Here is a 27,169-nt window from a genome sequence, read left to right on the forward strand (position 1 = left end):
AAAATAACAGTAGCAACATAAGTGTATGTTTTTCAAAAAGACTATAGAAGTGAAAAAAGCAATTCAAGATTGGTAAGAAAATCGTAATGTTGTAACAGGGCTCCCGGAGGTATGGAAGTCATGGAGGGTTAAGGCCCTTGGAGATCCCAAAGGAGAGGGTGGAGCGTACTTAGGAACAAAGCCATGCGTACGTACGGACAGTTGGGGGTGTTGGCTGTCAAAGTGGGTGTTGGCTGTCAAAGTGGCTGTCAAAACAATTGGTTAAAACGACTGAACTAAACATAGACAATTGTACGTTTGACGTTTGTGGAATACTGCAGTGTTCCAGAGGAGGGTGATCAAGTGACACGTGACCTAATCGACCAATCACAATCATGATCACAGGCAACAAAAAATATCACAAGAATTTCATAGTCATCGTAAAGAATCATTACTTTCCCCTTATATTACTTATCATAACCTCATATTTTTTAATTGTCGCATGGATTAATGGCATTAATTCCTGTACACCAAGTCTCGTTTCCAGATAAGACATATTTCTATGTAAATTTTTAACATTACGATGGCCATCGCTTTCACACGCTGACACTAGATGTTGAAATATCGTGCATCTTTATCGCTTGTCATCTGGTTTTGCGATGGATAGCATGTCTGTATTTATAGATATTCTGAAGCTTTAATTCCTAATGATCAAAAATATCGAGGTGAACTCCGGTGAACCTCTTACCGTTTCCAAGTTATTCTGAATGTTGTGCATTGTACTATGTCGCCTATCAAGCATATCTTGTCAAGATGGCGGGGATCACCCGCGTAACGCTACTATCCTCATTCACATGAAAACACGGCACCACTAAATCGTTTCAGATAAGATATGAAATCGTAATTTTGAAGCTAACGTGGCCCCCAACTAGTTTTATCGACATAAATGGCGGAGACTTTGCCGTACCGAGGATGTAGAAATTGAAAGTCTACACAGTATAGATGTAGGAAATCCCCAGCTGTAAGAAAATTCACACCAAACCAGTGAGACAGATTTGGCATTCATAATACTTTCTCGCCAGGAGATGTTCACACAACGACGGTCAAACGCAAATGAAGCATAACGAAAAATTTAACCCACAATGCTCCACGCGCCTACACCCTCCTCTGGCTGTGTTTCGAACCAAAGAGAAATAAGCGAAAGGTTACAATGTCGACCGAGGAAAAATATTAGCATTTAATAAATTAATCGAGCAGTTGTGCCAAAATGAACACCACAAATAAAAAATTGATAAAATATCTTATAAAACAAATTAATCGAATATCTTATAAGGTTTGTATATATGCGAATAAGTTGGCATTTTAAATTTTGGCTTTGGGATACCTTTTGCAAACAAATTAAAGAGGTATTTATAATGAATTACGCTCAAATCAAATAGAGTTGTTAAGTATTGTAAATACGTGATGTAGAACATAAACAAATTGTAGAGAGGTTATAAAAGATGTTATAGAATGTCAAACCACTGCAGCTGAGAGTCCACAAGAAAAAAGATTAAATTACAATCCTTCCATTCTTTTATACAAAAGTCTTGTGAAAAAAATATAAGTATAATTTTAAAGGTCCTGGAGTGCGATTGGAAGGCGCCTGTCAGTGAATAATGACCATATGAATAGATGTATCGAAAATTTGAATAATGCCAACAGCGGTGCCATCCCTATACAATGACCATGACATCTGGCAATTCGTAAAATAAAAAAAGTACATATGCTAAGAAGTTTCTTAAAGGGTTTTCAGTATATGCAGTGTAAAGGTCGAGTACCAGTTTTTCCGCGACTCTTTAGCTTGCCTTCCTCGAAGAAAAACAGTTTACAGGTATGTTTTACTTAAATGAAGGTGGTAAATTTATCAATATTTCTAGAATGTTGAACTGCCAAAATATGTCGTAGCTTAAAATGGATATTTCTGGATAATTAATGATATGAAGGAGGAAAAAAATATGACGAATTGACAGCACAAAACAACACTCGGCTAGAATGATACAGTAAAAATAATCTTGAATAGCAAAAATTGTTCTTTCGTGTTAGCATGTTGACATCTAAATTTTATCCATAGTAATTTTTGGTTCGTGTGCCTGGAACTAAAATCGTTTTTTTTAAATCCACAATTTGGGTTGTCTCTTTTGCACTCTCCACTTATTCTTCGATATAATTGTATTTGAAACATTACAAAAGTTAATCGTAACAGGCCAATATTTAATTAGGCTTACATCTGAATTGTTTTGATAGAAAATTTTCGTCTTTTAGCACTGACAAGGATCAGCTGAGTTGTCAATATGGTTTATCATTTATCCTAACGCTTTATGATATAAAGATTCTGAAAAATCATTGTCGACGATTTGATTCAATCCTGTTTCATTTCAGAATGGATGCGGGGACGAACTCTACGCAAGTAAGTTTACGATGGCTCGTGTTCATGAACCGCAGTCCAGCTACCATCGCTGTAGAGACAAGTATTTTACTCCTTATTGTACTGATTGCCATTGGAGGAAATCTTCTGGTAGTAATCTCCATCTATCGCAATCCCAGCCTTCGTATCATCACTAACTACCTCGCACTCTCCCTCGCGATAACAGACATACTGCACCTTATAATGGCGATGCCCCTGACGATCATCGCTTCTGTACAAAGTAGGTTTGATTTCAATCCACATATGTGTGATTTTCAAGCAATATCCGTGATAAGTCTAGTCTACATAACAGTCATAAACATGGTCCTTATGGCTGTCAATCGTTTCGTTCGTGTCTGTAAACCAGAGAAATACCAAAAATTGTTTAATAAAAAAACCACTTCGATCATGATCGTTATAGCATGGGTGACGATATTTGTTGGAACGACTGTCTATAACAAGCTAAGCAACAGTGCTTCAAACGCGATCTTTTTTCCCGAGCAAATGAGATGTAACTTTGTGTATGACACAAACAAGCAATTATTCGTAGTTTTGGGTAATATGTTGATCGTCGCTTGCTTGCTAATACCATTCATTATCATCACCTACTGCTACTTCAAAGTATTCAAAAAAATACGAAAACACAAGAGAAGCATTGCGGACTCCACCTCGACAAACTCCAGCGGCCTGGGCAAGAGCGTACGAGAAATCAAGATCACTTGGACTCTATTTGCCGTGTTGCTAGGATACTGTGTCACGTGGATTCCAGCGCTTCTTGTTACCTTAGTAACAAACATTTTTGGTTGGTCGTTCTTATCTCGCCAGGTTCATTTGATTGTAACATTTTCCGGATTGAGCAGCTCTGCTTTGAATCCTGTGATCTACGGATTAATGAACCCTAGTTTTAGACAGGAATACGCCAAAATATTTGGCTGTAAGTAGGTATAAGTAATAACAATGAGTGACGAGACAAATTAAGGATAATTTTCAGGTGTTTTTCTCAAAAACATTTACTCAAGAGGCAAGAGAAACAATTGGCTATACGCCCCGTGTTCTTGCTTCCGTAAACACATCCAGGTGATCTGACGGAGATCGATTAGCCAATCATATTGCGAATGGCGTTTGCTGAAAAAGAATCAATCCCAATAGACCTTTGCGCGCCTTGAGAAGCAGAAAAAGATATGTGTGGATCGGTAATAATCAAGAACATAACATATAAGAATAGCACGTAAATACAACACATTTTTAAATCAAAAAAAGGTTTACAGTATATTGTTATTTAAAAACATTAATGTACGTACATACACGTTACTACTAAATAACAATTTGAGCACATTATCAAGTTTTCAATCATTTTCGAAACAAAAAACTTCGCAAGGTTAACTTTGTTGGCTATACGAATTACAAAAACGGATAAACACTTACTTAAAATAAACTTTTCATTTAAAATTTTTCTTGTACATAACTTGAAACATTACTATAGACTTCAAATGTGCAGCTATGACTTGGCGTCCTTCACGGCAATGTTTCGCCCAGGACTCTAGGTACATGTTAGGAACTGATTCTTTTTCAAGTCAGAAAATCATGCATTGCGCGCTTTCCGAGATCACCTAGATAATAATAATAATAATAATAATAATAACAATAATAATAATAATAATAATAATAATGATAATAATAAATAACTTTATTGACAATAATAATTAACTAATAATTCATTATAATATGAGACGTGATAAGAATATTGCTATAATTATAAAACAAAAAAGAAAAGATTATGAATATAAAATAACAAATCTATATAATATATACTTATTTATCGATGAAAACATATTTGTAAAATAAATTAATAGCTCAAAACACGAGTCCAGCTCTTCACACTGATATAATACTATATTAAAACTATACAATTATTATTAAAATCTAAATATTTCTAAATTTCCGCTACATTGGCGTTAAGATTAAAGTCATTCAAGAATTCATTGTCCATAAAAAAAGGGGTTCTTGTCCCCCTGACACACATGTGTACTGACTTAATTATTTCAAAAGATAATCGAGTTCTAATCCATGTTATAGTACTTGCATATGTGTCCCCTGTCTTCTTGGTTAATTTCTCAGTAAGGTGCTTTAGAAAAATCTGGCATTCTGCCCCCATTCCTCCATTTGTACCAAAAACTAAGGGCGTAAAAGTTCCCATATCGACATCGATTACTCTTTGCTGGTACTTTCTCTTTTTTTCGCTTTCTTGATCCTTGAAGATTGTAGAAGTGGATTTGTTTTGGTTGCTCTTGGAATTAACATGCGATACTCTTACATCAAAAAATGCAGTTACTCCCTGTGCCCAAAACGATCCAGCTTTGATGTCGAGCCTTGCATCCTGACTTGTGCTAGTAGATTTTAGATTAAATTGTTCGCCATCCAATGGGATAAGCTGTGGCTCCTTTTGAACGTTGTTGCAAACCTTGTTTAAAAGTATGGCAAGTAGATCACGGACATTGTCATGCCTTTGTGCAACAAATCCTCCCTTTTTACAAGATAGTGCATGGCTTACCGAAAAGGTTGTACCACAAGCGCAGGTACTTGGTAAACCCGATAACGGTATATTATAACGCAGACAAAGAGAATCTCTGAATTCTTGTTTATTCAAAGTAAGTCCCTGTTCTTTAATTGGTATCGCATTGAGCCATGAGCTTGCTCCTTTGTCTCTTGCTTGGGTTACTTGACGGAGTATGTCAGGTGGTAATGCTGCATCGATTTCATCCATTTTCGATTTAGAGATTTCAGCTTTTAGTGATTGATGTTGTTTTTTCACATCTTCTGTGGTCGTATACATCGTTCTGCTCTGCGTTTTAATAGCCTCAGTGTGTGAAGCTGTTATTAGAAGTGATGCCGCATATTGCTGTGGAGCCTCTTCTTTTATTGCAGGCATCCCTAAGCCTCCTTCCGCAGGGGATAAGGTAAAAAGCCTACTCAGCTCTTCAGGTAGTGGTTCCTTTTGACCAAAAAGCGTTGGAAGAAGCATTTCATTTATCACATTATCAACAGGATCAGTACAGTCCTCAAAAGATTCAATTGTTCGCATGAAGTATGTAAACTTGGATTTGTATCCCTTTGTAAATGCGATATAGGCCGATTGTGGCTGGCACCTTGCAATCTCTGAGAGGGTTTGTAATTCTTCTTTCCACTTGTAGATTTTCTCGTTGCAAAATTGGTCTTTATAAATCTTTGATCCAATAACAGCTCCAAGGTGACGTTTGCCTTCGCTTGTGACGTTAACCTCTTCTCCAAATACCTGTTTCGCTTCCAAAGCCAAAGATTCCGACTTCACGATCAACCAGCTTTTGGACCCATTAACAATATATCCATACTTTTTGCCCTCTTGTTCCAGGCTTTTATACCAATTAAATAAAGAGACAATTCTTCCTGCTCCCGCAGAATCATCAGCTAACCACACCTGCTTTAGATCAGGAATAAAAGTTCTTAAAATTTGAATTATTGTGGATGTATTTACCGAATACCATGGCATGGCTAATGGGTCGCCTTGTATGGTGCCCTCCTGAGATAGGATCTCTCCACCACCACATATAAACCACTTGGAAGGGCTTCTGTAAGTATTAATTACGTACAAGGATATTTCTTTACAAGTAATCCGGATATTATGCATGGCTACTGACCGGTTCATCTGATTGAAGGCGTTACTTGCATCGATCAGTAGTACTGCATCTGTATCCTCTTCACTAAAGATCTGGCTCATTGCATGAATAGCGGCTTCGGCCCCTCCACTGTGTCCAGCACAAACTTGTAGGGGACCTGCTGCTTGTTTTAGTTCTTCTTTAAAGAATGCAGACACTGTTTTATCGATAATTCGCCGTAGAACTTCTCCAACTCCTATGGGTCGAATTCCGGGATTCTTATCCAAAGGTATGAGCCTGCATGCGGTGTAGCTCTCTAGCAGGATTGGATGGTATGAAGATTTCAATAGATTTCTGGTCATAATTACTATTTCTTCTCTCAGTAGTTTTCCTTCGGCTTTAAAATTCTTTGAACAGAGTACTCTTCGGTAAAGTTCGGTATCCATTCCTGAAGGTCCGGCAGATCCTCTTGTCCTCATTGCTGCATTGTAGATCATTTGTTCATCGATTAAGTCAAAGATACCATGAGGATTAGGTTCCAGGGGACCATTCAAGAGGCTTTCATCTTCGATGTCTGCAGCTGAAGGATGTTTCTCTTTGAGCTCCTCTAAGACTTCGGGTGATAAAGTAAGGACACCTGTAGATGTCTCTCTGTCAAGAAGTTTTATAGCGGCTGATAGCTTTCCTTGCATAACTAGATTGGCGAATACTTTGGATATATCTTCCATAGATCTTGCTTTCCTCGTCTTGCTAAACCTGCTCTGTATGAACCTTATTTCTTTCAACAGGAGAGATAGATCCCCCGCTCTCCATAAGGACAACCTCCGTTCAATAGCCTCACTGTGTTCCTTGCTTTTAGATGTCGCTGAGGGTTTTTGTAGAATCAACGTTGGGAGCACCATAAAGGCTTTCAAGGCAATATAATTTAGATCTGTATTAGAATTGAATTGCTTTAGCCAATACGTCAATTCGGTTATGAAATTCTTGCCTGCTTTACCCGATGGTATATTGAAGATATTTCGTTTAAAATGAACAATTTCATCGTAGATGTCCTGGATTTGTTTACAGAACTGTTCTTGAGTTATGGTCCCCCAACTTTTCTCTTTTATTTTAGAGGGAAGCACATCAAAGTCAGGTAGATTTGGCTGAATTTTGCTTGAGGTTTTTCCTTCTTTGTCGAGAAATGCCTCAGGGGATTGCAATACACTAGTATGCAAATTCGGTGTCGGTCTTGGTTGATTAGCTGCATATTCGTCCTCATTTTGTTCGATATTTTCGATATTTTCTTCGGTTTCTTGTGTTAAAATCGTCATATTAGAGCAATTCTGTGTGTTTTGCAGTCTTGAGGCTTGATCTCTCAAGTTTTGGCCGGTTAAACCAAGGCTTCCATAGCCTTTCTCTTCCCATAGCTCCGCCATTATTTGAATGTAGCCTTTCTTTCTGCCATTTTGGTTAAGCGGTGGATCCTTCGAAGATATTATTTCGAATGCTCTTTCCTTACATTCTAAAACATCTCTGTTCATTCCCTCTGTCCATTTCGTTCGTTTTCCTTTCCTTGACATTTCCTTTCAGGGTCAATTAACAACAGAAAAATTAAAAAGCACCCCAGAGCTAGAAGACACGTCCTCACCTCCAGACGCCATGTATAATTATAATAATCATAATCATAATCATAATCATAATCATAATCATAATCATAATCATAATCATAATCATAATCATAATCATAATCATAATCATAATCATAATCATAATCATAATCATAATCATAATCATAATCATAATCATAATCATAATCATAATCATAATCATAATCATAATCATAATCATAATCATAATCATAATCATAATCATAATCATAATCATAATCATAATCATAATCATAATCATAATCATAATCATAATCATAATCATAATCATAATCATAATCATAATCATAATCATAATCATAATCATAATCATAATCATAATCATAATCATAATCATCATAATCATAATCATAATCATAATAATCATAATAATGTGGTTCTTCTATAGCGCATTTCACATGGTCTCAATGCGCTTACAATCATGAGTGATTTATTAGTACATTAGTGTTATGCCTCCAAATTAGGATAGGCTGTTGAACCGGGAGACAATCCCCTACTCTTACACGAATATTTTACTGTAGGTTAGGAAGGGTTGGGAGACAGGGCCTACGGTTTTAAGTCCTTGTCCGAGAAGACTTGAAGGTCTAACCATTTGCAGATTTAATTACAAAGGCAGCACCTTCTCCTCATTTATTTTAAGACCCTGAGTGTTGGTCCGGCCGAGGCTTGAACCACGACCTCCCGCACAACAGACCGACGCTCTTACCAACTGAGCTAACCGGGTGGCGGCTGGATATGAATGCTTGTTTGATGTGATTATATCTCTTTACATATTGTTTTCCCCTCCCCAAAACTTTTGCATATCTGCCTGGCGCGAAAAACTGTTTGGGCTTTAAAATATCTACTAGACATAGAGCAGTTATCGTATGAATGTTAAAAAGTCGGTGGCCGTATGTGATTGCTCTGGCAGTTCAATTCCGTGACATTCGCGTAGCCGTGTCCCCACCGTGGCATGGTCATGCCGCGTTTCGGGCATTCGATTGGATGAGAGTAAGTTTTCGTGCAATGTGATTTGTCTGGCGTATGCCTTGCCGTGTCAAGACCATGTTCGTGCCGTGAGCTTTAATTTTCACAGTCATACAATATTAAACTCCTCTAATGTTATTGTTACATTCGTGATTGACAACTCACAAGGACTAGTGATCAGAATTAGGAGAACGTTTTTAAAACTCTTAGGAAGCAAATTCTAGTTGAAGTATACTCGAACAAAGGAATAAAAATTTAGTTAAGAAAAATTGATCAATCTGAATCAACTCTAAATAAAATAAAGTAAGTCATAATTGAGAAGAAATTGAAGAACTTACTTACATTGTCAATCAGGCTTCTCAAGACATCGACGCATGGAAGGCGCATCTCCTTCGCGCAGTTAACGGATCTAGCGAGGAACGATGTGCTGAAGAAGCTGAAGTATCTCCCGCGGAAATTTTGCGAAAGTCAAAGTGACTGGCATGGGAAGCGTGGACTACCTTGGCATATAACCGTGGCAATAATCAGAGATTCAAGAGGAAAGATGAAAATGCTTATATTTGCGCACCTTTTTAAAAGCTGTACGCAGGATAGTAGCAGTGTGCTTGCTATAATCAATGATGTGTTCAAACAGCTTAAGGCTGTCGCTCCTCAAATTACTGACAACTACCTACGAGCAGACAACGCTGGTTGTTACCACGCAGCAGCAACATTGCTCGGTGAGAAACAGCTTATATGAAGCATATTATACATCAACGTAGTCCAATTTGACTTTTTTAGATCCACAAGGCGGAAAAGGGTCGTGTGACCGTAAAGCAGCGTCTATAAAAAGCAAAATGAAGATTTACCTAAGTTCTTAGGCCATGACATCGAGACCCCAGATGAAGGAAGCCATAGAGTCATCTGGAGGTGTGCCTGGTCTGAGGGCTGCACACAATCTGTAAAAACACAAAGAGGTATTTATAATGAATTACGCTCAAAACAAGTAGAATTGCTAAGTAGTGCAAATGCAATGGTGTAGAACTTAAACAAATTGTAGAGAGCTCATAAAAGATGCTATATATAGGATGTCAAACCACTGCAGCGGGAGTCGAAACGAATAAAATTAAACAAATTGTCATAGCTTTTTTATCCCTTTAAACCATATTTATTTTATTATATACAATTCTTTTATACAAAAATATTGTGGGGAAAAAAATACGTATAACTTTAAAGGTCCTGGAGTGCGATTGGAAGGCGCCTGTCAGTAAACAATGACCATATGAATAGATGTATCGAAAATTTGAATAATGCCAACAACGGTGCCATCCCTATACAATGACCATGACATCTGGCAGTTCGTAAAATTGAAAAATACATATGCTAAGAAGTTTCTTAAAGGGTTTTCAGTATACAGTGTAAAGGTCGAGTACCAGTTTTTCCGCACTCTTTAGCGTCCCTTCCTCGAAGAAAAATAGTTTACAGGTATGTTTTACTTAAATGAAGGTGGTAAATTTATCAATATATCTATGATGTTGAACTCCCAAAATATGTAGGAGGACTAGCATTAAAATAATCCGAATTTTCATTCAGCTGAAACTTTAATGGAATAACACTTGGAGGTTAATAATCACTGGTTAAAGTTTTTTCCTGATATTCGAATGGGAAGTATTGTATTTTTGCGAATTTTCATAAGAGTCTGTGACGTCATACACTCAACACTAAACGTCGCTCCGTACATTTCTTTGCATTTTGTAATCAAAATATCTTCCAGTTTTATAACCAGTATTAAAGAAAAGATACAATAACATGATTCTAACCACAATGTACGTTAAGTTCCTAAGCGGCACTTTGGGCTTAATAGAATTAAAGTAAAACATGAAGTTATTTACAAAGAAATGTAAGGAGCGATGTTTAGTGTTGTGTGTTTGACGTCACAGACTCCTATAAAAATTTCGTTAAAATATAGTACTTCCCATTGGGATATAAAGAAAAAACTTTAACTAGTGATTATAAGACCCTTAAAAATTATTTATAAGTTGCAGCCAAATTAAATTTTGGAAGATTTATTGATATTAAGCAGGAAAACTTTTAACGAATTGCCAGCATAAAACAACACTCGGCTAGAATGATAGAGTAAAAATAATCTTGAATGGCAAAACTTGTTCTTTTGTGAATTAAGAGTCAACGCCTGTAACGGTAGAGAATAATCGGAAAGTTAATAAAATCGAAATTGCTCATGTTTTGCCTAAATACATAGAAAAACATCAACGTAATTACTTTTAACTGGCTTTGTGTATAGTGAAATTTCCCTCAGAAATTGCGCAATGAAAAACCTCAAGGTAATTACTTTTAACTGGCTTTGTGTATAGTGAAATTGCGCAAAGAAAAACATCAAGGTAATTATTTTTAACTGTGTTATTATAGTGAAATTCCTAGAAAATGAGCTGCTGACCTAATACAATAAGCGTTGCGTAACGCTCACTTGAGTGAAAACTACAGACACATTTGAGGCTCTCAGTGAACGAGGTTTAGTGGGCCGCCAATAATATTTGGATATGTCATCGTAGAAGGGTTATTCCGTAGCAAAGTGGTATTTTTTTAGTTCTGGCCGTGCATGTACCACAATTCATTTAGGCACTGATTGAAAAATTACAAATTTTTGGAAACGTCAAAGTAGGGCCCATTCAAAATTCCGTAGTTTATATTTAAAACGAGCATTAGCAAAACTATTTTTACACTAAATTCAAGATAAAGAATGTGCCTTTGCTAGAAAAAATAATGGGTTGTATAGAATAAAACGCGAAGCCGTTCGATTGCCGAGAAAATCTTACATTTTCCTATTCGAAACAGGGTGCCCAAGCCCTTCTGGATCCCTTAATCCTTTTTGAGCGATTCCCCAAAAGATAAGAGGTGCCCAGGACTTAAAGTTGTATTTTCGAAAATGTCTCACCACAAAGGGTATTTAGGCAAAGCATGAGCAATTTCGATTTTTTTTCAACTGTCCGATTATTCTCGACCGTTACAGACATTGACTCTTAACATGTTGACGTTTCGGGAAACCTTTAAACTGATTTTTTTAGTAAAGATAATTCTAAATTTTATCCATAGCAATTTTTAGTTCGTGTGCCTGCTGGAACTTAAAGTGTCTTTGTTAAAAGCTAACCCTTTTGGGTTGTCTCTTTTGTAGCACTGACAAGGATCAACTGAGTTGGCAATATGGTTTATTATTTATCCTAACGCTTTGATATATATTCTTTCTTCCTTCTTTCCGTAATCTTCGTTCTGCATCACAAGTTCTTCTATCAGCACATTCTTATAATCTTAAATCTTATGGTCATCGCTCCTTCTCTGTGGCTGCTCCTGAACTCTGGAACTCACTTCCAATATCTCTCCGAAATGCATCAAGTCTTGCCTCATTCAAAACTGAACTTAAAACTTATCTCTTCAAATTAGCATATTCTTTGTAAATTATTTTATTTTGTCGTTGTCTTTGTCGTTTGTTTACTAGCGCTTAGAACAGATTTGTATTTGCGCTTTATAAATAAATATTATTATTATATTATTATTATTATTTCCTTCCTTCCTTCCTTCCTTCCTTCCTGCATGGCACATTTCAGTCTAAGCATAAATCCTCGCCATTGAAGCATAGATGGAAGTGTACTCTCGATGTGATTATAGACGACTGCAATTTTCACTGGTCTAATGTTTATTTCTTTTTTGTTACTTTAGATGAATAAAACGATATCCAAAGCAATGCTTGAGTTCATGAACCGCAGTCCAGCTACCATCGCTGTAGAGACAAGTATTGTACTCCTTATTGGACTGATTGCCATTGGAGGAAATCTTCTGGTAGTAATCTCCATCTATCGTAATCCCAGCCTTCGTACCATCACTAACTACTTCGTACTCTCGCTCGCTGCGACTGATGTTTTGTATCCAGCAGTAGGACTGCCTCCTTCTCTAATTTGGTCTATTATGAGTCGTTTTACTTTTGAGCAAAACGTATGTACCTTTCAAGCCGTGTGTACACTTGCTTTGTCCTACGTTTCCATCTGTATGATAGTGTTAATGGCAATCAATCGGTTTGTTCGCGTTTGTAAGCCACAGAAATACAAGAAAGTGTTCAACAAGATCACATCTCTTGTGATGATCACTTTTGTGTGGGTAGTCAGTTTTATAGTAGTGACTTTAAGTATAGCAAATGGAGACAGTCTTTACCTGGCTCGCTTCGTTCCCTCGCAAATAAGATGTGGTATTGTTATACGACATGCGAAACACATTCGCGATGACGGTTGCAACTACGTTCAATGTGATTTCCGTGTTGTTGCCCATCGGCATCATCGTCTACTGCTACTTCAAAGTCTTCAAGAAAATCCGAGAACACAAGAGAAACATTGCTCCTGCCTCCAATCCAAACAGCCTGGGCACGAGTGTACAAGAAATCAAGGTCACGTGGACCATGTTCGCAGTTTTGATTGGGTTTTGCTCGACATGGATTCCAGCGGTTATTATACTTATCTCTAACAATACTTGTGACTTTTTCAAATGCACTGTACCTCGCCAGGCTAATATGGTACTACCATTTGCAGCACTGGGCAGCTCTGCCATCAATCCTGTGATATATGGAGCAATGAACACTGCATTCAGGAGAGAGTATATAAAGATCCTTCGCTGTAGGAAAATAAATGCAGACCGAAATTAAAACAAAAACAAAGACGGAAACTACTAAGTTTCTTCTAGCTGAACCAAGTTTCGTGTAGAACCTTATTTTGCGTTTTAGATGAATGCAATTAGCACCTTATGGAGAATGCTTGAATTTCCTAAAACCACTTGATTCGATAGAATATGTTGTCAGCTAGCGTTACATTGTAACGAAGAAAAGACTTTAAGAAGAATGGATATTGGTACAAAGACTGAATACATGCATACAATACATACATACACACACACACACACACACACACACACACACACACACACACACACACACACACATACATACATACGTACGTACATACATACATATTCAATATTCTGTCAGCAGGGGCACAATACGACCTCACCTTAGTAAAATTGCTAAAGGGGGAGAGTACCTCCGCTGGCAGAGTATAATATATATATTTAGGCACTGCCTAAAAGCGGAGCTCCCGATACGGAAGTCACAGGGAGAACAATTTGAATGAAACTGAAAGGTAAAAATAAGATCGGGGGAAAAAATCTTCAAATATTTTTTATTCGAAATGATGATAATTTCTCCCATAATAAAAACCATGCAGTGAAATCGAATCGAAATGCACTACATCGTTTTTTTTGTTTTTTGTTGTTGTTGTTGTTTTTTTGTTTTTTTGTTTTTTTTTGCGCGAGCATTCCCTCCCACTTAGGAATTTTGTACACAACTCACCATCACCCCCAGGGGCTAGTTTTGTTCTTGGAAGATTCTTCGACAAAGTTTTCCAAAGTTTTTTTTACTTAAAAAAACGAAAGCTAACTACAGATAATCCAATACAATATCAAGTTTAGTGAAATTTACCTCGTATGTCTTTCATTGAAATCGAAAATCTGGAGATTTAGGACAAATCAAGACCAAAAAACAGACTTGAAAACTGGTTAAGGTGAGCAAAAAATAAGGTTTACTTAATTAGGTTTTTTACAGTTTTCCAAAACCAAAGCTTACATTCATTTAAACTTGACAAGAACAACTGAGACAAAATAGAAAATAATGCAAAAGGCAATGCAAAATACAAAATGACGAATTTCTTTGGCAGTAAATTGGCGTTTGTAAATGTTTTTGAATATAGGAGGCGAACAAAGCTGCATTTTTCTTGAACGAAAAACATACGATAGCTGGTTAAAAACAACCGAATTGTTTAAGATTTACAAAGCTAAATAAAGGACGAATATTTGTTGATATATACTCTTCGTGTCATATTTCTTCCAACATTTAAATAAATTAAGCTTATCGATAGAAATATAAAAAGCTTTGAGAGAAAGTCTTTGATTTGTCGATTCGTCGAGAAAAATGCTTGTGAAAAAAATCTATATATACGATTATTTGCTAAAAAACACACACCTGAATTCTTGAAAAACACTTCTTGATCTATCTTTGACTACATGAAAGTACTTATTTAATTATTTTTGGTCTATAACTTGTCCTAAAGCGATTTTTTCTGTGCATTTGAGAGCCGCATTTGTGAGTAGTTTTGCTTTGACATCAAGCGGGATTCCTGTGTCGTGTACACGGACGGACGGACGGACGGACGGAAGTGACGTCAGCCAAGCCATGAAAAATCAACTCGATGGTTTACCATTTTTTCTTAAGTATGGTGCTCCGCGCGGGAGCTCCGCTATTACGAATTCTAATTATTGAAAAAATCACCCAATGACTTACGGAAGTTATTTAATGTTGACACACTTTTTAACTCGTGGATACGCGAAGCATAGAAACGAGTTATTGTGAGGGGTCTGAATATGCAAATGTGTCACTCACTCGCTCACTCACTCACTCACTCACTCACTAAGATGTTAGCAGATCGATATTTAAACGATTACCAATCGTCTTACGTCATCTGATTACGAACGTTACACGACACTAACAGGCACAAAGCTGTTATTACACTATAGATTACTTTGATATTTTATATGAGGAAATGGAATGCTGATGATCCATGTGGGATAGTTTCTAGCACTTGTGAACGCCATGGGGTCCCACCTGTGCATGCGCAGTCTCGCACATAGTTTTATCTTCGGATTATTCATATCAAAAGAATCAAGGAAAGATGCAAGTTGAAGTAAAATTATACAAATAACGCCTGAAATAAAGTTTCAATAAGTCAAACCTTTTTTCCTGATGCATTTAAAAGTAAACAAAAACGCTTATGTACAACGTCGACATTTCGATTTTTCTGAAGACTTGTAGATCGAGCCGGCTATATATCGAAAAAAGCTATTTTAATTAGAACTCAAGGAAAAAGTCTGATTTCAAGCTCTAGAGGACTTTATTCTCCATAGAGACAGCTCAAAGTCACGACGGTATTTCGCAAAAAAATCTTATAAGCTCGATCGAGCGAAGTTTTATTACTGATATGGACAGTTGTATTTACTGAGTGACGTCTTAAGAAAATAATCAATGTAGATGTAGATCGTAGAAAAAATAGAAAAAGACGAAAAAAAGAACGATTCCATTGGATTTTTGAAGGAAGTTCGGCCAGTTTTGTCATTCAAATATTAAGCCTTTCTGAATAAAAAGTAGTTTGATCGCTGCACATTACAAACAGCCGAAGCAATAATGTTCTTGAATGTTGAAATGTGCGAAGGTATAACAACAGTCCGCTCCAATAAATAATCAGTAATTTACAGACTTGGATGAAGGCAAAATAAATAGCATTTCTAAACGAATTTCTATCAAAATATAGTTTCATGTTAAAAATGTAGGAGCCGTGACCCTTGAAGGTCAAGATATAAAGTAGTAATGTAAATCAACCTAACGCATAACGCAACGCTTTTTGTTGATCGCCCCGATTGTATCATAAACGGCCGATTATCTTGTATATTCAGTTTTGAGCTCGTAGGTAGAATGATTCCTGGAATAAACACACAGCCCGCCTTTTAAATTGAAAACAGAGAAAGCGTTTGCAAATAGATCTTCTTCCAATTATACTCTATACTCGACTCAGTTGACTCCATCGAAGTCGAAGCCGTCTTTCGTAATTGAAGTTCAGACAATTAATTCATCACAGAATTCGCTTCCAAATTCAACAAAATAACAAAAGACTAGGTGTTAAAAGGAAAATAAAATAAAAGAACTATTACTGATTTTACCAGCTAAGTTGAGTATTTAAAAAAGTATGAAATCAAGCGAAATACTTTGAATCCTTCGAATGTCAACAGGCATAACAATGACACAGGGAGCCCAATCTCCAAAAAGTACAACTAGTATCCACGAGTTCGCCAAAGGCTGTTTGATTATATTATCAGGGAGGCTATTCCAAAGAACAGCCCCTCTGTAGTTAAAACTGCGTTAATTCCCAGATTCACTATTTTGTCTGGGTACAAATAAGCCGTGGGAAGATCCTCTTAGATTATGGGAATGAATGTTTCTTATATTCTTAAACATATTTGTTAAGTAATGTGGAGAGCTATTATTCAGTGTTTAATTTGAACATTTATATAGCAGATTGTTTCTGCCTTCGCACATCTAGCCTATCCCACTTAAGCTCATTTAATAGCTCGCTAGATCTTTTGTCGTAATTTGAAAAGGTGACAACTCTTGCTGCTCTGTTCTGGAGGATTTGCAGAGAGTCAGACAAACCTTTTCCAAAGTTACCCCATGCTGCACTGCCGTAATCAAAGTATGGCAGTATGAGTGATTTATACATTGTAATAAGTGTTTCATTAGGGACAAGATGTCTAGCTCTTCTTAGCTCACCTATCCCTCCAGACACCTTCTTAGAAATTTGTTCCATTTGATCTTTCCAAGTTAATGACTGGTCAATTTCTAGACCTAAGTATTTGTAGCACACCTCTCTTTTGAGAGGGTTTGTTATTTACTTTGATCAGAAAAGGATAACTAAGGTTTTTGGCTTTCTTTTGGCTAGTCATTATCATACATTTCGTTTTTGTTACATTTAAACTAAGCTTATTTGCTTTCAGCCAGATTTGAATTTCATTCAGGTCATCATTCATTTGTTGTTCAAGAACTGACTCATTTGCATTTGCCAAGGTTAGGCTACTATCATCTGCATACATACGGATATTAGAATTCAGATCACAAGCTGAAAGATCATTAATATAGATTATAAATAACAGATATAATAAGGCCCTAAGATTGACCCTTGAGGTACGCCACATCTAATCTTGTGACTTTTCGAAAGTACCTTATCAACAGTTGTTTTTTGTTCTCTATTACTTAAATAAAGACAAAAAAAAAAACAAACAAAAAACAAAACAATACAATACAATACATACAGATTCTCTGTAGGATAGTGTTGATCAAGTCTAGACTGAACTAAACAGAAATAAGTAAGAGAGTGAGTCTCTACTAAGAAAAAACTCAGTATAGAAATTAAAACTTTGAGGATAAAGGGGCTTTACATTATAACGCGATGAGAGCCATGACATGCAGGATGCATGCTGTGACAAACGAAGCATATCTCGAAATTGTTTGTTTGTTTGTTTGTTTGTTTGTTGTTTGTTTGTTTGTTTGTTTGTGTGCTTGTTTGTTTGTTTGTATTTTTTCCCCTCCCCAAAACTTTTGCATAAGAGCTAACCGGGTGGCGGCTGGATATGAATGCTTGTTTGATGTGATTATATCTCTTTACATATTGTTTTCCCCTCCCTAAAACTTTTGCATATCTGCCTTGCGCGAAGAACTGTTTGGACATAAAATATCTACGAGACGTAGAGCAGTTATCGTATAAATGTTAAAACGTCGGTGGCCGTATCGTGCTTTGCTGCAACCGTGATGTTTTCTAGAATTTTGAATGGAGGATTTTTTCCTCGTGCAATGTGATTGGTCTGGGAGCTCCGTGACATTTGCAAGACTGTGTCCTCACCGTGGTATAGTCATGCCGCGTTTCGGGCATTTGATTGGATGAGAGTACGTTTTCGTACAATGTGAGTTGTCTGGAGTATGCCTTGCCTTGTTTGGTTCGGTTTGGTTTGGTTTGGTTTGGTTTGGTTTGGTTTGGTTTGGTTTGGTTTGGTTTGGTTTGGTTTGGTTCGGTTTGGTTTGGTTTGGTTTGGTTTGGTTTGGTTTGGTTTGGTTTGGTTTGGTTTGGTTTGGTTTGGTTTGGTTTGGTTTGGTTTGGTTTGGTTTGGTTTGGTTTGGTTTGGTTTGGTTTGGTTTGGTTTGGTTTGGTTTGGTTTGGTTTGGTTTGGTTTGGTTTGGTTTGGTTTGGTTTGGTTTGGTTTTTAATTTTAATTTTGATAATGTAAGTTGATGAGCTTTTAAGTAGTAATTATTGTAATGCGCAGCTGAAAAATTTACATGATTGATAATTGCGCAATATAAGTTAATAAATCATCATTATAATAATTATTATTTTTGTTCGAATTCGGTTTTGCGGAGCTAAGCGTGCAGCATATTCGCGTGTGTCAGATCATTAGCATATTATATGTAACTCATCAAACTCATTAGCATAAGATAACCCGTTATGTGAAAACGTTCTAATATGTGATGATATGATGATATCGTACCGAGTTAATAGACCTTTTTACTGATACGGCGGCCATCTTGAATTCTATTGCTTGATTATGGGATGCAAGGAGACAAATATCGGAAGATGTATATAGACTGCACAGCTGTCAGGGTGTCTGTTTATATAACTTTACGCTTTCAAATGAAAAGCACATGTAAATAGAAATTGAATTTGCTGGTAAATGGAACAATATCCGAAACTCCAAAACTTATTTGAAAACGTAACCCCTCCACTTTATGCTTGATAAATTTTCTACCTTGCCCCCTTCGGCTTCCCATAATTCAAGATAGCCGCCGTATCAGTAAAAAAGTCTAATGGTACCTGTTATATAGGGGTAAAAATGATTCACATGTTATGCCCACCAAGACAAAACTCAGTTACCTTTAAATTGAGGGGTCATTTGCAAAATTTCCGACAAGAATAGCTCCCCTCATATATATAAAAGAGTCCCCCCCTTTACGAAATGCTTGGCTTCTTTCGTATGCCTATTTCTCAAAAAATGTAATCGCAAGAGGCAAGAGGCAAGAGGCAAGAGGCAAGAGGCAAGAGGCAAGAGGCAAGAGGCAAGAGGCAAGAGGCAAGAGGCAAGAGGCAAGAGGCAAGAGGCAAGAGGTTATTTCAAAATCCAAGAATAGTTGGAATGGCTTGTACTTCTGCGCCTTCTTATTCTCGTCAAGAACATGGACCTAACTGTTGAGACTGATTCAATGTTGTTTGTAGTCGACAAAACCATTTCCGTTTCGGAATGAACTATCGCCCATCGCATTGGGCGATGACAACATTTTTTGAAATAGGCTTATAGTAATTAATATCTTAGGAATGGATCCCAAGAAAGTGGTTGCAAAGTATCGACCTATCTCATTACTACCAAGTAAATGTCAAGGAGGATTGCATATATCTCACACCAAGCATAGTATACTCAAATGAGGTTCCTTATCTAACAGACTCGCAGAAAAAGGGTTTGTAAAAGGACACTTCTCTGCCAATTCAACTAGTGTTATCACATGCAACATCAATGGACAACAAGAACAACAAATTTATTACTTTTTTGTTATAAATATTTACAATTAGTTACAAGGTAATTAGAAAGATTATACAAATAATAAGTAAATGTTACTTAAAATTAACTAAAAAGCTAATCTAGTCTTAAGTAACAATGTTCTAAGTAATTAAGCATATGTCAATGGTCTTATATTTACAGATTAAGTTATCATTATTTATTATTATTATTTACAGATTGCAAAGACACTAAATGCTACCCTGGGCTCCAGAGTTTCTATTTCGCTTGCTGTGGTTGTAACGAGCGACTTGCATTCAAAACAGCAAACGCCAGAGCTAAACTAAATGAAGAGCTACTGCGCGCAGCTACTTAGCGTTGTGTTTTTGGACTTTACCAAGGCTTTGTTACAGTGTTGCATGAAATACTGCTGCAGGAACTTTACGCGTAATTTTGGTATCTCAGGTTCACTTTAGAACTGGTGTAAGGATTTCCTCACAAACTGATAGCGAAGAGTTGTTTTAACAAGATAAAAAAATGGAGCGGAAAAAAAGGATGGGCTCAGGGCCTCGGGGCTCCTCGTTAGGATGTTGTATTTCTGGGCCTCTATATATGGCGTCATTCATTGATCTACATACAGCGAAGGATCTTAATGTACTCTCTCCTGAATGCAGTGTTCATTGCTCCATATATCACAGGATTGATGGCAGAGCTGCCCAGTGCTGCAAATGGTAGTACCATATTAGCCTGGCGAGGTACTTTGCATTTGAAAAAGTCACAAGCATTGTTAGAGATAAGTATAATAACCGCTGGAATCCATGTCGAGCAAAACCCAATCAAAACTGCGAACATGGTCCACGTGACCTTGATTTCTTGTACACTTGTGCCCAGGCTGTTTGGATTGGAGGCAGGAGCGATGTTTCTCTTGTGTTCTCGGATTTTCTTGAAGACTTTGAAGTAGCAGTAGACGATGATGCCGATGGGCAAGAACACGAAAATCACATTGAGCGTATTTCCAACAGTTTTCGCGAATGTGTTTCGCCTGTCGTAAACAATACCACATCTTATTTGCGTGGGAACGAAGCGAGCCAGGGCAAACCTGTCTCCATTTGCTATACTTAAAGTCACTAGTATAAAACTGACTACCCACACAAAAGTGATCATCACAAGAGATGTGATCTTGTTGAACACTTTCTTGTATTTCTGAGGCTTACAAACGCGAACAAACCGATTGATTGCCATTAACACTATCATACAGATGGAAACGTAGGACAAAGCAAGTGTACACACGGCTTGAAAGGTACATACGTTTTGCTCAAAAGTATAACGACTCATAATAGACCAAATTAGAGAAGGAGGCAGTCCTACTGCTGGATACACGACATCAGTCGCAGCGAGCGAGAGTACGAAGTAGTTAGTGATGGAACGAAGACTGGGATTACGATAGATGGAGATTACTACCAGAAGATTTCCTCCAATGGCAATCAGTGCAATAAGGAGTATTACACTTGTCTCTACAACGATGGTAGCTGGACTGCGGTTCATGAACTCGAGCCATCGTAAATTCACTTGGGTAGAGTTCGTCCCCACATCCATTCTAAAATGAAACAGGTTTAATCAAATTGTCGGTAATGAGTTTTCAGAATCTTTATATTATAAAGCGTGAAAATTGAAGTGAAAATTACAGTCGTCTATAACTACGTCTAGAGTACACGTCCATCCACCCTTCAATGGCGAAGACTTATGCTTAGATTGAAATGTGCCATGGAGCAAGGAAGGAAGGAAGGAAGCAGGAAGCAAGGAAGGAAGCACGGAAGGAAGGAAGGAAGGAAGGAAGGAAGGAAAGGAAAGGAAGGAATTCGAAGGAAGGAAGGAAAGGAAGGAAGGAAAGCATTTTGGTTTGGTGCTTCAGTGGCAGGTGTATGATCACTAAACGTTCAGGCTAAGGAAAACATTCAACGGAAAACTTAACGTAATATTAAAATCAATATGAAATATTGTTTTGCCGCAATTGACTTGGAGAAGGCTTTCCTATTTTACTGCTTAAATTTTACCGTCTTATTGCAGTAAAATTTTAATTTTTTTAAAAATAACTTCCTAAATTGATAGAACCCTTTTCATCTATTTGTGAACTATACAGTATTATAGTTTATCTTTCTTCGTAAGGTTTATCTGTTTGTCTGAAGAACAACAGGGGGAAACGACAAAAGCTTTACCTTAGTATCGCCGTAAACCTTTTAACTTCTTTTTGAAGACTTGCCTTTATTCCTTTTTATATTTTTTTGATTTGACTAACAGTCGATCTTCCCTGTCGAAGTTTATCTAGCAAAGAACAACGTTGATAACTGTATGGAATGGAATCAAAAGCAGTGCGAACACAACCGTGTACGTAACTTATAAACCAAGTGAACAAAAAAAAAAAAAAAAAAAAAAAGCATCTGTCCTTGTTTTAATAATGCTAAAAACAATTTTAATCAAGCCTTGTTTATTTGATTCAATTTATAAGGTAATATACTTGGAACCATCGGGTTGTTTTGACAGTTTGGTACGAGTAATTTCATATATCATCTGCCGCCAGTCTTCATTTCTATTCAAAATTATTTGAAATATTTTTATCAAAACTTTTCATGAATAATTAAATTTTTAGAATTGGAACTATATCAGTTGATTTACTGCTGTCAATTGACTCTACCCCATGAAAATCTGTATCCATAACAAATCACCGAATCCATATTTATTTATCAGTAAACCTGCAATGAAATGATTTATGGCCGTATCTCTCTATCAATATACTAAATTATATTAAATCAAACTTTTGTTTAGAGGAGGTGCTACAATACGAGATTTTGAGGGTCCTGACATAATTACTTTGGTAGTAAAATAACATATAAAAGTCTTCATTTCAGGAACTCTCACGCGAGCTTCGCAGATGTTACTGCCAAATATAACTGAAGATTTGTTTGTTTTGTTACTAGTAAAATTGTCTGTTTGCTTTATGTGATGACGTTTTCAAGCCAGCAAAGCAAACACTTTTTCCTAGGCAGATATAATCTAACTTGTCAATTTTCAACTAAAGTTTTCTTGGCCGATATAACACTTGACATAATGAATCTTCATAGGGTTACTAAAGTAAAGGTGCTCTTTCCAGTGCTGGTATTGGTTTTTCTCTCAGTTTTTGTTTTAACTCAACCGAATTTGCGGCCGCCATTTTGGCAAGGGGTCTTAGTTTACAAGCGACGACAAACAAACACAAATGCCAACTTCACAACACATTGGAAGTATTTATACCTTGATATCTTCAAGATGCATCACTCAAATCATATGAAAATATTTTACCAATCAACTATTCACTTCATGTAGAATCAATGGTGAGAGTATTGAGTTAGGTGTCATTTATGCACTTTAAATATTGTTTTATTTATTTTTTTCTTAAAAAAAGTCTCGATGAAAAAGAAAAACTTCAAACTTTGATTGGTTCAAATCTCTTCAATTCCGCTCGCTCCTTGCCATAATTTCAGATCAGTAACACCTTTCATTAAAGTGGGTCGTGACTACTTTAGACTTCAGCAAAAAGGAAAACTTTAGGAAGGTTTTCTTATACAGAATTTACTGTGCGTAAAAACTATCCCGAACCACTTGAAGAACTGACCAAACACGAAACATAATAAAAACAAACTTATCAATTAAGCTGCGAGTCAAACTTGAACCGATCAGGAGCAAGCAACGAAGCCTAGATTCTAAGAAAAAACTTCAGTCATCAATTATCTGAAACTTTATTTCAGTTATTGTGGAGCAGCTTTAATTATGAAACAGTCTTCCGCATGATAAAAGAAGTACTGATTCCCTTTCACTGTATAAAATCAATAATAAACTTAATAATAAATATTTTTAATTACACAAGCTCACACGACAATCCCGGAAAACAGTATTTCTATTATTGTGATGTATATATTTACTAATGATTTTACCGTCTCTAAATAAACTCATGTATGAAAAGATGTTTGTCAATCGTTCCGTGCTATTTTTGCGCGCGTGCGCACAAATCGAGCGTTCTCAAGTAGGCATCAGTCTCGTTAAGGTAATGCGATCGTGAATTTTTTCCCAACATTTTTTAAAAAAATTTGTCGTAAACATTTGTTATGAGTTCCAGTATGAATATATGAAATAAAAAATGGGGGACCCCGAATTCTTTGAGAAAATATAGTTTTTTGAAAATATAGGGCTGGTAGCGACGCTTGCGGCCGTGCTTTCGGGGAAAATAGGAAAATGCAAATTACAAGCTCTCTTCTCACTTGAAAATAATAACATAAACAAGCTTCAAATGATACATACGTTAACATATTATGATTATAAACCCGAAGTCGCTAATTTTATTGCGTTTAAGAAAGAGTTCTCAATTATTAATTTCCAAAACATTTTGACGTTGCTCGCAATCCAAATTTTCGCGATTTACTCACAATCTAGCCCAATGATCAACCTTCATTTTTTGATATGTTGTAGTCTTAGTAAACCTGGACTTACAGTTGACAAATCAGGATAGGTAACCGCGTAAGATTTCTAGATAATCGCTGTTGAAGATGAAAATGCCTTGATACTCCAGATTGAAAGAGCTCCACCACAGGAAGCCCAGCCACTGAATACTTCGAAAATTAATAAAGAGCGCACGCGCAGAAACTGATGCACACAACGAGCGAATGCACTTTCGCATTACCTTAAACTATATAAAATAATTAATGCTTCAGCCACAATGCAAAAATCTTTATTTAAAAAGCTTCAATTTCTTGAAGTATTTTTGTATTTGGTCTTTCGTGTAGGGTTTCGTTGCCAGGCATGTGACATAGTTTTCTGGCTGTTCTATCCATAACTTATGGTCGATATTATCAGCTGTTAATGCCATTGAAATATTGTTCAGCTGTTCCTCATCTTTTGCCTGAAAAAAGTAAAGAAACCTGGTAACTAGTTGAGACCTTCTTTAACCTTGGGCTTATTTTTTTCCCCATTTCAGACCACGTGTCATTTCCTAGAGTATCATCCCTTTGTTTAACGTTTGTGCATGAGAAGACACATGAATATGGATACAACTCAAACAAAGGATCTTATTCTCAAGAGAATGACACATGGTCTGAAATGGGAAACATCACACTAATAAAGATATAAGAAGTCTATTAATTAAAGGTTATTCAATTTTTGAAAATGTTACTGACTGACTGACTGACTGACTGACTGACTGACTGACTGACTGATTCTGATTATTTACCTCAAGCACAACTTTGTGCATATGGTCAATATCTTTTGCATACTCTATGGTATTTGGGTCATCTTTGAATAGCCAGATAACAGCGCTACAAGCATGACATGCTTGTGCAATAACAGCACCAGTCGGCCAGCTCATAGAACGTAGCAAATCACCTCGCACTACTACATATTGTACAAGTTTGCTTGCCATTTATATGCCAGTTGATGTGCGTACAAGCAAAGGTAATTATCTATGAACCAATGAGTATGAAACTAGCAATCATATTCCATTTGTCTGATATATTTGTCCAGTCATTCATCAAAGTTCCTAACTAATGTAACAAAATGGGAAGAAATTATTAGTTTAAATTTATAAGTAAAGAAAGAAATCATACTCTATAGAATCATACATGATTTGGAATAACATTGATATTTTTACAAATGCGTTTCAGCCCCTACCTGAATTTCACCTGCTCCCCCCCCCCCCCCCGGCCTTCCTCCCCTGCCATGCATAATCAATGCAGACTATATGAATATTGGAATCTGCTCCTAGGAATAGGAAAAGATCTCAATATTGACTAAGAATGCATTTATTGCAAGTTTATTGGTAAACATAATTTTTTGATTAGAAAATAAATTATGATGCTGTATGTAACCCTCAATTGGAACAAATATATGTTCCCCCTACTATATAATAATAAATGGCATGCATACTCCCTATAAATAATTAACAATTATTCATCAACAGTAAAGTGAATATCAGTGAATACTTTCTGAGACATAGTCAAGGTAAATATTCATCACATCTACTACTCCTCAGGTGAATACTTGTTTTAGTATGATCATTTTAGACTTGAATATGAAAGAAGACGAAATTCAGGATAAGGAAATGTTTTAGTATAACTTCCGTTCTAGAAAACCTCATAATCAGTACCACTACTGGTTGCTCGACCAATCACAATGTCATACTTATTCTATATTCAACACAGGCACTTGGCTATTAGATCTGATGGATATGCCACAATGGACATGTTTTCTGCAACTGGGTATTCATGATGCAGTATTATATATATCATTATATTTAATTCCAATAAACTTGGTTCCTATCTCTTTATTCTCCTTAATGGAACTAAACTAATCCAGGAGATAAGCCTAATATTTTTAATTAATCTTTCACATATTGAACAGTGAGTTCTTTAATACTATGACACAAAAAAAATGGTTAGAAAATTGAATGAATTTGTTAAAAACATAGTTATACTATCGCCTTAGCTTCTTATCTATCCTTATGAGGCATGTTTAGAAATATATATACCGATATTAGACTTATTTTGACAAGATAAAGCATATTTTTTACTCACACAAGGAAACGGAAGTTTACCATGACACACTACTGGATAAGCTTTAATACTAAGGATCCGATGTGGCTAAAATTAGACATTATAGCATTTTAATCGCCACTTCCTGAAAAAGAATTCCTAATTTCAGGAAATCAGGGAAAATAAGTACACTGGTAACCGGTATAAAAGAGCTTACCTTCAAGAGATTCATATCCATGGTACATGGATGAGTATTAAATAAAGGCCAGGCTACTTAGCCAAAAGTAGAACTTTTAGCATTTTTTGTATATTTTAATTCAGAATTCTTAAATTAAAACTAAAATCTTGGCTATATATTTTTTAAAGATTAAATTGTTGTGATTAAAGGGCTTTATGAGGGTTTTTAGGGGGTAGAGGATAATTTGACATAATTTAATATATAATGAGTTTAGACGTCACGTGTTGATACAGCAATTTAACCAAAAACATTCTTTTATGTATTGTAAATCACAATTTAATTTAAAGGACTGAAGTGTGGTGTCGAAATTTGAGAGTTTCAATACTGATATATGCAGGCAGATACATGCTCTATTGAATAGAGGCCAGGCTACTTAGCCAAATGTACAACCTTCTTCCAATAAAAAAACAAAATTTAAAAATAAAATTTAAAGCTGGGAATATTTTAATTTTAAGCATTGAAGTGTTGATCTGGAATTAGAAGTGATGAGACCAAAGGGTTGGGTTTTTTTAGGGGGTTGTAGCGGAATA

General features: G+C 36.3%; 4 protein-coding genes across 5 annotated transcripts; 1 reads left to right on the forward strand and 3 right to left on the reverse strand.

The window, feature by feature from the left end:
- Positions 1 to 4,263: 4,263 nt before the first annotated feature.
- LOC148911668 (uncharacterized) lies at positions 4,264 to 7,686 on the reverse strand. Its single transcript, XM_089029234.1, has one exon. It carries the CDS (start codon positions 7,617 to 7,619, stop codon positions 4,359 to 4,361), a length of 3,261 nt encoding a protein of 1,086 aa, XP_088885360.1. The 5' UTR covers positions 7,620 to 7,686; the 3' UTR covers positions 4,264 to 4,358.
- Positions 7,687 to 12,383: 4,697 nt separating this feature from the next.
- LOC116286499 (histamine H2 receptor-like) lies at positions 12,384 to 13,356 on the forward strand. The gene is made up of 2 exons (XM_089028721.1): positions 12,384 to 12,906; positions 13,016 to 13,356. The coding sequence occupies exons 1-2, from the start codon at positions 12,384 to 12,386 to the stop codon at positions 13,354 to 13,356; spliced, it is 864 nt and encodes a 287-aa protein (XP_088884847.1).
- A 6,649-nt stretch (positions 13,357 to 20,005) lies between these two features.
- On the reverse strand, positions 20,006 to 21,440 carry LOC116286466 (histamine H2 receptor-like). The gene has a single exon (XM_031692986.2). It carries the CDS (start codon positions 21,390 to 21,392, stop codon positions 20,478 to 20,480), a length of 915 nt encoding a protein of 304 aa, XP_031548846.2. The 5' UTR covers positions 21,393 to 21,440; the 3' UTR covers positions 20,006 to 20,477.
- A 3,150-nt stretch (positions 21,441 to 24,590) lies between these two features.
- Positions 24,591 to 26,737, reverse strand: LOC116286468 (putative peptidyl-tRNA hydrolase PTRHD1). 2 transcript variants are annotated; one of them, XM_031692988.2, is made up of 3 exons: positions 26,619 to 26,737; positions 25,105 to 25,414; positions 24,591 to 24,777 (listed from the first exon to the last, which is right to left on the reverse strand). In XM_031692988.2, exons 2-3 carry the CDS (start codon positions 25,291 to 25,293, stop codon positions 24,607 to 24,609), a joined length of 360 nt encoding a protein of 119 aa, XP_031548848.1. In that variant the 5' UTR covers positions 25,294 to 25,414; positions 26,619 to 26,737; the 3' UTR covers positions 24,591 to 24,606. The 2 variants fall into 2 exon arrangements, with proteins under 2 accessions (XP_031548848.1, XP_031548849.1); XM_031692989.2 differs by lacking the exon at positions 26,619 to 26,737 and adding an exon at positions 26,444 to 26,537.
- Positions 26,738 to 27,169: the final 432 nt, after the last annotated feature.

This window comes from Actinia tenebrosa, unplaced genomic scaffold (assembly GCF_029948245.1).
Source record: "Actinia tenebrosa isolate PJP-AT-01 unplaced genomic scaffold, QUT_ActTen_1.0 PGA_scaffold13__45_contigs__length_12533684, whole genome shotgun sequence".
NCBI lineage: Eukaryota > Metazoa > Cnidaria > Anthozoa > Actiniaria > Actiniidae > Actinia > Actinia tenebrosa.

Bases quoted from the DNA above. Each gene is read 5' to 3' on its own strand.
- LOC116286466 (XM_031692986.2), bottom strand. From the start codon at position 21,392: ATGAACCGCAGTCCAGCTACCATCGTTGTAGAGACAAGTGTAATACTC.
- LOC148911668 (XM_089029234.1), bottom strand. From the start codon at position 7,619: ATGTCAAGGAAAGGAAAACGAACGAAATGGACAGAGGGAATGAACAGA.
- LOC116286468 (XM_031692988.2), bottom strand. From the start codon at position 25,293: ATGGCAAGCAAACTTGTACAATATGTAGTAGTGCGAGGTGATTTGCTA. The intron at 24,778-25,104 runs GTAAATAATCAG...TACTTTTTTCAG, and splicing joins TGCACAAAGTTGTGCTTGAG to GCAAAAGATGAGGAACAGCT.
- LOC116286499 (XM_089028721.1), top strand. From the start codon at position 12,384: ATGAATAAAACGATATCCAAAGCAATGCTTGAGTTCATGAACCGCAGT. The intron at 12,907-13,015 runs GTATTGTTATAC...GCTACTTCAAAG, and splicing joins TCCCTCGCAAATAAGATGTG to TCTTCAAGAAAATCCGAGAA.